The 10,233-nt window shown below is 40.9% G+C and overlaps 1 protein-coding gene across 4 annotated transcripts in view; it reads left to right on the plus strand.

Annotated features, from left to right (window-relative positions):
* IWS1 (interacts with SUPT6H, CTD assembly factor 1) overlaps nt 1–9,978 on the plus strand; it is a 47,507-nt gene extending 37,529 nt beyond the window's left edge. For 3 of the 4 annotated variants that reach the window (XM_036857931.1, XM_036857927.1, XM_036857930.1), the window contains exons 11-14: nt 958–1,069; nt 1,767–1,823; nt 4,621–4,732; nt 9,607–9,978. In XM_036857931.1, coding sequence (XP_036713826.1) covers nt 958–1,069; nt 1,767–1,823; nt 4,621–4,732; nt 9,607–9,738 — 413 coding nt within the window. In that variant the 3' untranslated portion in view covers nt 9,739–9,978. Of the gene's footprint in view, nt 1–957; nt 1,070–1,766; nt 1,824–4,620; nt 4,733–5,197; nt 5,356–9,606 lie in introns of all 4 variants that reach the window. The other variant, XM_036857928.1, reaches the window with a different exon arrangement.
* The last annotated feature ends 255 nt before the right edge of the window (nt 9,979–10,233 follow it).

A 10,233-nucleotide genomic window follows, 5' to 3' on the forward strand; every position in this document is an offset into this window, starting at 1 on the left:
AAAGATACATGTATCCCAATGTTCATAGCAGCATTATTTATGATAGCCAAGACATGGAAGCAACCCAAATGCCCATCAACAGACAATTGGCTTAATAAGATGTGGTACATTTATACAACGGAATACTACTGAGCCATAAAAAAGAATGAAATATTGCCATTTGCAGCAACATGGATGGACGTAGAGAATGTTGTGCGTAGTGAAATACATATTCCACATATAAGTGATATCATATAGTACTTGTCAGACAAAGACAAGTACTATATGATATCACTTATGTGTGGAATCTAGAAAATAATACAAATGAATCTGTATACAAAACAGAAACAGACATACAGACATAGAAAACAAACTTACAGTTATCAAAGGGGAGAGAGAAGCGGGGAGGAACAAATTAGGAGTATGGGATTAACAGGTACAAAATATTATACGTGAAATAGATAATCAATAAAGATACACTGTATAGCACAGGGGATAATAACCTATAATGGAAAAAGCATCTGCCAAAAAAAGAATCACTATGCTCTACACCTGAAACTAAATATTGTAAATCAACTATACTTCAATTAAAAAAAAAAACAAAAGATTTTCTGTTTTCAAGAGACTAAATTTAGAAATTAAACTGTCTTTATGAAATAACACAGCTAGTTGATGACTGTCAAAGTGAGATAGATGTTACTTTCTTTAAGCCTCTGTGGTGATTACAGGTTTAAGTGATCTTTTTTTTTTTTTTTAAGTGAACTTTTTATATTGAATTTTCTGAATCAGCTGGAGCTAGTTGTGATGCTGGTATCATGCTGTGTTTATTCTACAAATGGTCCTGAGATAATGTTATCTTTAAGGAAAGAATGTTCTTAATGCCTAGAATATGATATTACACTAGGGTATGATTATTTCAAAGAATGGTAGTAGAAATGCTACTTTATGGGCTAAATATTTAATTTTTCTCCATTGTAGATGAATGGTCCCGGCCTATATTTGGTCTTACCTCAAACTACAAAGGAATGACAAGAGAAGAAAGGGAGCAGAGAGACCTAGAGCAGATGCCTCAACGGCGACGAATGAACAGGTAGGAGTAAGTGGAGTAAACGCTATTGTTGCGATAACTCGGGGGGGTTGGTAATTAAGATCATTAAGAAACCTACAAGATGGTAGGATTTTGTCTTTCGCCTGCTTGATATGTCTTGCAGTTCATGATACCTTTTTAGTTTAAGTGTGGTAGTGTACAGTGAAGCCCCACACCCCTTCCCCTTGCAGGCTTTTCTGGTTGGATCTGGCCTCTGCCACCGTTCTGGGGGTTGCTTAGGTTGTTTCAGCCTCTTGCAGAAAAAACTTTCTCAGTCCCATTTCCAGATCCTTAAGAGAAAAAAAAAGTGTTCGGTTTATATCAATAAACTGGATGTAGTTGCATCCAAGATGGCAGGCTCATTACAGGTGAGGGAAACCTGGTGTGCAAATGATCATTAAAATAAGTAGCACTCCGCGATGAAGAGTGGCCCCCGCTCGCCGCAACTGGAGAAGGCCCTCGCACAGAAACGAAGACCCAACACAGCCAAAAATAAACATAATAAATAAATAATAAATAAATAATTTTTTAAAAAAAATAATAAGTAGTACTTTTATAATACAATATTAGGAATTATTTTCCCTGATCCAGGGTAAAGGACCTAACGGTAGTCTAAGTTTGATATTTCATTTTGCTCTTTTTTCCTTAGTTATAAGGTCCTGACATTTCCTAATATCTCATCAATTACTTTTTTTCCCAGCACTGGTGGTCAGACACCCCGAAGAGATTTGGAAAAGGTGCTGACAGGAGAGGAAAAGTAAGATTTTTGTATTGATTTTCAGTGTAGACTATATTGGGAATGTTCTGCTTGCTGCTTTGTTTTAAGAAAAATAGCAAATGAAATGATGCTCTGTTCACATTGGCAGGGGATGATTCCTAGTGTAGTATTTATTGAATATTCACATTCTATGGGTGCCCTGGAGGTTATAAGAAGATTGAGAAATAGTTCATTCAATAAAGATTTTGTTGCTGCTTGCTATGTGCTAGACTCTCTGGTAAACTCTGAAAATACAGAATCAAATTAAAAGTAGTCCATTCTTTCAGAAAGTCTTTAGAGGGATTGTAGGCAAAGGGGAGAGCTTAAGCAAAGATGTGGGGTAAGCACGCAAGGCCTGTTTTAGGGATGGCAAGTAGTCGGGCAGTAGTATGGTGCCTGAGGTGGTGGAAGATAAGGTTGGAAATGCAGATGTTGACCAAATTCTGAAGTGCTTTAAGTCAAGATGAGGAATTCTCACTTCTCTTTGTGGTTTCCTAGAAAGTTTTTGAGCATGGATGTGAAGTCGTCCGATTGATTTGGAATGCTTCTGCTGGTAGCACGATGTAGGATGGGTTGCAGGGCAGAGGAACTGAAGGCAGTGATACAGCTAAACTGAGACTGTAACGGAGAAGCAGAAGGTTGAGGAGCCCTCGCAGGTGTACAGCTGCCAGGAGTCTGGCGTGGCGGGCAAAAAGTGGGCTAGAGCTGAAGATACCAACCAGAACTTTAAACTTAAATAACCCTTCACTAGAGTGGAGAGGAGGAGTAGATGTGAAGGCATAGATGATGTCTGTTTTGAGCATATTAAATGTAAGGTGACTGAGATGGTCCTATAATTATCCTGGGCTTAGAACTGCAATTTGGGCTAGAGACATAGATTTGATAGTTAGCTCCGTAGAAAAGATTGTTGACTCAAGAGAGTACAGAGTAAGAAATAAACTGAACCCTTTGAAAAGGGGTGTAGCCAGTGAAGGCCAGTGAGCAGTTGTGGTCCTGCACGTTGGAGGAGAACCCAGAGGAGAATGAGGCCACGCTGGGGTGGGGGGGCGTGGCAGAGGGTAGGCTTCACGGGGGTTTGTGCAGTGAGGGCTGGCAATCAGGCAGCACCCAGATCGCAAAAGGAGAACGAGAAATGAGCTAGAGGGGGCACGTGTCGCTTGCTGGTGGATAGGTGTGCTGACAGTGGCTTCAGGGGAAAAATGAGAGTTGTGGGAGGTTTTCTAGTCAGTTAATGTATCTGAAAGTTACAGAAGTTTCAGTTCACGTATATGAAAGTTACAGAAGCTTGATACTAAGAATGGAGTAAACCGTACAAGGGAATAGAAACAATTTTAGAATTTTTTAGCCTTCTCTTCCTCTTCTTCCCCCACCCCCGCAAATACCCACCCTCCGTTTACCACTGGGGTGGATAGTTACCTAAAGGTTGAATGATTCGAATTCCTAGACATCAAATAGGCTTCACTTTTGAAGGATGGTAGTCTTACGTTAGTCTAGCGTGGTAGTGCTCCAATTTGTACATAAAAGTTACTGTATGTGGCGCCATCCAGTGCTGGCAAGGATGCAGAGAAACTAGATCACTCATCCACTGCTGCGGGTGAAATGGTACAGCTGCCCTGGAAAATAGTTTGGCAGTTTCTTGTAAGGTTGGACATGCAACCACCATACAACCCAGCACTTGCACAAGATTCTCAGGCATTTATCCCAGAGAAATGAAAACTTATGTTTGTGCAAAAACCTGTCTATTAGTACAGCTTTATTCGTAATAGTCCACAACTGGAAACAACCCAGATGTCCTTCAGCAAGTGAATGGTTCAACAGACTATAGTATATTCATACCATAGAGTACTGCTCAGCAATTAAATGGAACAAAATATTGATAGATGTAACAACTTGGTTGGATCCTCAAGGGCATTATGTTGAGTGGATAAAGCCAGTTTCTAAAGGTTACATGGTATATTATTCCATTTATATGACATTCTTCAAATGCCAGCATTACAGAAATTAATAGATTCATGGTCACCAGGGGCTAGGGACTGGGCAGATGGGGTAGGGAGGTGGACATGTTTACTAAAGGGCAATAGGAGGGATCCTGTGGTGGATGCACGAACTTACACACATGATAAAAGTGCATAGAACTAAATACACACACACACAGATAACTGTGTGCGAGTAAAACTGGGGAAATGTAAATAAAAATTGATGGATTATAGCAACATCAATATCCTGGTTGTAATATTGTACTATAGTTTTTGCATGTTGTTACCTTTGGGAGAGACACTGGATCTCTCTGCATTAATTCTTGCAACTGCATGTGAATCTATAATTATCTCGAACTTTTTTAAAAACAAGAAACAGACCAAAAAATTACTGTATGAGTTGCATATGCACAACCATGTAAACTACTTTATGGGCATACTCAGTCTGGGGGGTCATTTTGAATCCCTGGTTTTTCACCTCACAAGTGAACACATGAGTGACTCTATTAGACCAGAGAAATTGAGATTCAGAGTCCTGATGGAGGAACCAACCTTAGAAAGGAGAGATGCGATTATATCTGAAGCTGAGGAGAGGTGAAAAGGAGTCCTGAAAATGCAGAGGAAATTGGCTTTGAGGGGGAAGTTGAGCCATTGGTACAGCAGTGTGAGTGACGATGAGGCCATCTAAGACAGACAGCAGGATGCTGGAGCGGGTGACTTCGGGAGGGCAGAGGAGGTTTGACACAGGTGTGCAGCCGAAGAACGGGATGCAGCCGGGTGTGGTCGGCTACATAAGCAGCATGTCTTCTTCCCGCTCTCAGGGCTCTTAGACCTGGAGATCCTGGATTCTGTGCCCGGGCAAGGGTCCCCATGCCCTCGAACAAGGACTATGTTGTCAGGCCCAAGTGGAACGTGGAAATGGAGTCGTCCAGGGTAAGCAAGCAGGGGGACAGCAAGGTGGATCTGAAATGCAGATGACTGTCTTTTACTTTGTGTTTAATAACCCTTAACAGCTCTTAAGGTTTATCTGATTTGACGAGAGCTATTTTCTGGTCACTTATCTAGCCAGATCACTTATTGCTGATGAGGTTTACTTTGGACTTAAAGGCACATTATCAAGTTGGGAAGTTTCCTCTTATTAGTCCCTTTATTTCAACTGAATCTTGAAGCCTAGAGTGTTTTGGTACAGTCGTTTTTTTTTTTAAGAACCCTGAGAAACAAAACTCACCTGCTTCTGCAAGCTACCCCTCCCTTTCTATTCAGCTGTTTTAAGTAATTCTGTTGTGAGGTGTTTATTAGGGTAGACACTTCCTCTGCCATCACTGTAAATACTATTCGGTGATCCTTATTGCTTCTCAGTAATCTTTTTTTGTTCTCCATTCAAACTACTCTTTCTAGCCTGGTATTCTTAAAAAGGGCCTAAGCCGATTGGAAAAGCATAAGAGGCGATTTGCAGAACAGAAGCGACTCAGCAGAGTGCACCGTGCTGTCAAGTTCAGCATTGAAGGCAACAGGATGCCCCTGTAGGCCTGGCCCTACCAGAGCGTGTCCGGGAGGTATCCCCAAGGAAGCATGCTCTGTGCATGGGCTTGAGTTGTCAGCAGCTAGAGTGAAAACAAGTGTGTGTGTGCTTTCTTAACCAGAAAAGGCCAGGACCACTTTCAGTTTATGAAATAATGACCGTAACAGGCACTTAGTGACATTCTAGTCCTCTTGAATATTGAGAAATTGATACGGGATTCCCTTCCTTTATCAGTACCCTAGAGACTAATAGGTAATTACCTCACGGCTAGGCAGTTTGGTCTTTCTGACTGGTACCCTTTTTATTAAAAAGGTTTCTATTAGGGCCTGGAATCCTAGTGGTCGCCCTTACAGGCGTGCAAATTGGTTTGTAACGTCTTGGTGAAAGGGAGGTGGCTTCTTTTCCTGTTGTCAGTGGCTCAGTAACTGCACTGAGGGCTCATTGCATAAAGCCTGACACTGAATATTTAGGAGATAAATTTAATTAACACATATTCAGTTCATGGTCGGAAATGAAGAAGACTTGGAAACATTCATAAAGCCAGACTCACTGACCTGCTGTGCTCAGAGGTTAACGGTGGCGCCTTTGCGGCAGTGCCCTCTTGAGCATCTGTCTGAGTGTGTTGCCTTCTTTCTGTGACTCCTCCGTGACCCCTGCTTTGGCAGCTATTTCCATGGACACACTACCTTCCTGCCGTTTCACTTTGTTGTTAAGCTACTATCAAAACAAAGCACACAGTCTTACTTAATGAGAATAAATAAAGGGTAGAAGAGCACTGGTTCAGTGCTAAGAATTTCTTCATCTCTACTTCCTTCCCTTTTTACTTCCCACCCCCCCCCCCTTTTTTTGGCCACACCTCGGGGCTTGCGGGATCTCAGTTCCCCGACCAGGGATTGAACCCTGGGCCACGGCAGTGAAAAACGTGAAATCCTAACCACTAGGCCACCAGGGAAGTCCCCTTCCTCCCTTTTTTCTTCTTCCTATTTCTGTGTCCCTTGATATCCCTCCTTCCCCCCCGACCACCCCTGTTTCTCTTTACCTTTACTTCTCACTGTCTCTTCCATCCTTTTATTCCTCTCTGTCGTAACACATTTTCTTCCCCAGCACACTATCTTGAGAATCAAGAACTATAATAGGGCAGTGAAAAACGTAATAAAAAATCCTAGTGGCCAGTCTTGTTTGGAAGGGCATGTGCCTGTCTGCTGGTGTTGCTGGTTCTGATCCCACCCTCCCCGTAGCTGATGGGGAGGTGGGCAGAGGTGGCCCAGCCTGTTGCTAGAGCGAGAGGTGACCAGCGTGACGAGAGGGGAGTTCAAGCAGAGTTCTTCTCCATCCCCAGCACTCCCCAGATCAAAACGGGCTGGTATTTATCTTGGCCTGTGTCTGGCTTATAGAGCTCTGTCAAAAAAAGAAAAATAATAATAAGGCACGTTTTGGGGGCTGGTAGTCCCATGTTACATTTCAGTAAATTGTCCTTAAACCACCTGACACTGTTTCCCTGTTCAAGAAGATTCCTTACATATTCATTCAAGGCTTTCACATTGCACAGACACTAATGAGTGTTACTAGAAAACATGTTTCCCAAGAAGAAAATTGGAGTGAGTAAATGGCTTTCAAATGAAACTCTTTTTGTTTTAAATGTAATTTTTATTTTTGAAGTTACAAGAGTAAATATACTAGAGAATAAGCCCCATTCCCAAAGTCCTGCTCTTCCTCTGTGTAAGTCACCACTGCTAACAATTTTGATGTGTTACATGTATTTTCAGTAATGCTTTAAACTTAGTTTTTTCTGCTTATAATTGTAGAAAATTTTGAGATTATAAAGAGAAAAATCACTCACCACTCAAAAGCAATTTGATAAAATTTTTGCCTTGTTTTCTATTGATACTTTAATATAATTAAAATTATATTGTATAGAATTTTGATCACTTCTCATTAAACCACCTTATAGAGTTATCATTTGTAATGGCTGCATAATAGTCTATCATGTGACTATATAATTTGTTTATTCATTCCTCTATGGTTTCTGATTTTTCGCTTCTAAATAATGCAGTAACCTGTGCTACATTGTATGTTTATATGCTAATTTTTTCCATGGAATGCTTTTAAAATAACATTAGAATGACACAAGCAGTGCATGTTTTTATATAGACTTTTAAATATGAAAAGCACAAATAAAATTAATGTCACTTGTAATCCCACCACACCTTAATATTAACATTTTGGGTTATTTCTTTCCTGTCCTTTATATATGTGTACATAAACATTATTACTGGTTTGGAGAGGCTTTTGTTGGAGGTGGTGGTGTTTTTTTGTTTTTGGTTTTTAACTTTTAAGCAAAATTGTGATCATACTCTTTTATACCTTGTTGGGTTTGTGTTTTACTTAACATGGTAAAATTCATTTGAGTTAACATTCTTCAGTGACTTAATATTGTGTTGTAATATGATTGTACCATATTTTTTAAGCAAACCCATCTTGCTAATCTTTTAGGCTACTTTTGGTTTTTCACTGATAAAGCAGCGCAGCATACAGTTTTACTGTCCTAAGGAAGTGGTGTAGCGTTGACAAATCAAGAGAGGAGTCATTGAATTTGACAGGCTAGGTACTCAGTTCTGTGTGTTTTCAGGCTTGGGGTAACCAGGCATCTGCCAGATACAAGTCATACAAGCTGTAACTAGGAGTAGATCAGCGCAGCCTGGGCACGTCCCAGTTGCTGAGGCTAGAGGCTCAAAGTATTAGAGAAGGTTCTGGGAGTGGATAAGAAGTCCGGGCTGATGGGTAGGGCTGCTGGGAGTTGGGCAGTTGGCAGAGGTCTGAGCAGGTAAGGCTTCCACTGTGGACTGGTTGCAAGTACTAAAAAGCAGGGCACAGTGTCTGAAAGGAAGTCAGATATTTGGGACTGTCTAGAAATCTGGGGTATTGCATGCATAGGGTGATAGTCGCATAACTTTCTCATCTGATAATGAATTTTTATGCTCCCTCAGAGTACTAGTGCCCAGTATTAAAATTGATATAAAATAATATTTGGAATTGGGATGTATGTAGAAAATCTAGGATGGGTGATCAATGCAGCTCTTGTTCAAGAATGACTTAGAGGTCTTTGCTTATAACTGAGGTGGAAGACGAGTCCAGAGGTGAGATAAGGCTTGGGGGGGGGGTCTCCCCAACTCAAAAGAACTTCACCCCACTGGTACCGACCTTAGGGTGTCTCCTAGTCTCCACCTTATTTTAGCATTCTTTGAATTGAGCTTCACAGGTGATTCAGTAGTAAACATCTGGGGAGAAGAATTAGAAAATCCCATCTTTTTTAAACCACTTGACAGCCGTAAAGATTGGAATTGTTAGATTACTGTAGCCAGCAAGAAGAGTTTGCCCTGATATGACATAAATGGCAGACCTTTTCAACATTTCTAAAAGGTGTCAATTTCTTGGAGACCACACCTTTTCAAGACACAGTCTTTTCAAAATAGAAGAGAAATTACCTAACAAGCAAACCTTTAAACATAAAGGGCAAGCAGAAAGAGATGCAAGAAGTATAAGCCCCTTGGTTCAAGAGAATTAATTTACTTTTCTTTTTGTGTCAAACTAATTGATTGCAAAGTAGTAGTAATAGCAATAATAGCTGCTTTTACTTTGAACGCCGATTGTTCGCTAGCCTCTGTGCTTGTATTTGTTATTATTATCTTATTCACCTCTCCCAGCAGTCCTGGAAGTAGTTCAGACAAGGGGCATCATTTGCACAGGGTTACAGAACCCTGACTAGTTTCTAATCGGAAACTAGAGTTCCAGCAAGCACCTAGCGGTTCTAACCTCATTCATTATGCTTCAGGCTTTTTCTCGATGACTTTCCTTGCCTTAGAAGATCATTATTTTTTATGCCAGCACTGTTTGAAGGTATATGTGTCAAGCGATCACCTCCACATTTGGTCTTTGAAAGGGAGAAGCATACAGTCAAGATGTGATCTGATGGAATTAGGGGGATCGTAGTTTCAGTTTTAACCCCCCTTTCTCTCTTCTAGCAAATTTCCGTGGACTAGAGGCAAAATTTGAAAGTAAGACACAGATAAGAACAAAATTATTCTCCATTGAGAGAGTTTAATATGCTTTTCTAACACTGCTGTGTATACTTGCTCTGTTGTTCCTGAGGTCACCAAAGCTTATTCTGGCTATTCCAGAGCTGAGAGCCCTTCTGTCTGCTGACTTTCAGATAAAAGAAGATGAAAGACAAAACTAAGCGTATGTGTTTCAATAATTTGCTCTTTAATTTTTACCCCACTCTTAGTTTCAGGGGACCTCCAAGAAGGGTATCAGTCGACTGGATAAACAGATGAGAAAGTTCACAGACATCAGGAAAAAAAGCAGATCTGCACACGCAGTAAAAATCAGCATCGAGGGCAATAAAATGCCCTTGTGACTGCCTGGGAGGTTCCCTATCTCTGCTCTTAAGAAATGCGCGATGGACTCTTTGGCGAAAGATGATATTTTAAAAACTTTTTTAGTGTACTTGTAAATGATTCAGCTTGTATCAAATGTTGTCATAGGACTTGCATTTCTCTCAGTTATATTTAAAACCATTTGTTGTGCACTTTGTACAGAAGAATACTAGTCATACTTCTATCAACTTTACACAATAAAATTCCATTCTGGTTTTGGGGGGCTGTCTCTTCATTGTCTTCGAGGATGCATTCTCCATGGGGGTGAAAATTGGTTCTTGGTGAGTGCAGAAAATTTTTAGATATTACAGTGGTTTGTGGCCCTTCGGAGTTCAGCCTGCCTAACTGTGGTGTGGTTTGTCTGGTCGTTACCCTTGGTTCCTGACGATGAGCTTCTGCAACCCTTGGGATTCCTGGGTGCTAGGAATGTCTTTGTGATGCGAATGAGGTGGGTCATGAAAGGCCCCTGGATAGCT

This window comes from Balaenoptera musculus, chromosome 7, assembly GCF_009873245.2.
Source record: "Balaenoptera musculus isolate JJ_BM4_2016_0621 chromosome 7, mBalMus1.pri.v3, whole genome shotgun sequence".
NCBI classification, from domain to species: Eukaryota; Metazoa; Chordata; class Mammalia; order Artiodactyla; family Balaenopteridae; genus Balaenoptera; species Balaenoptera musculus.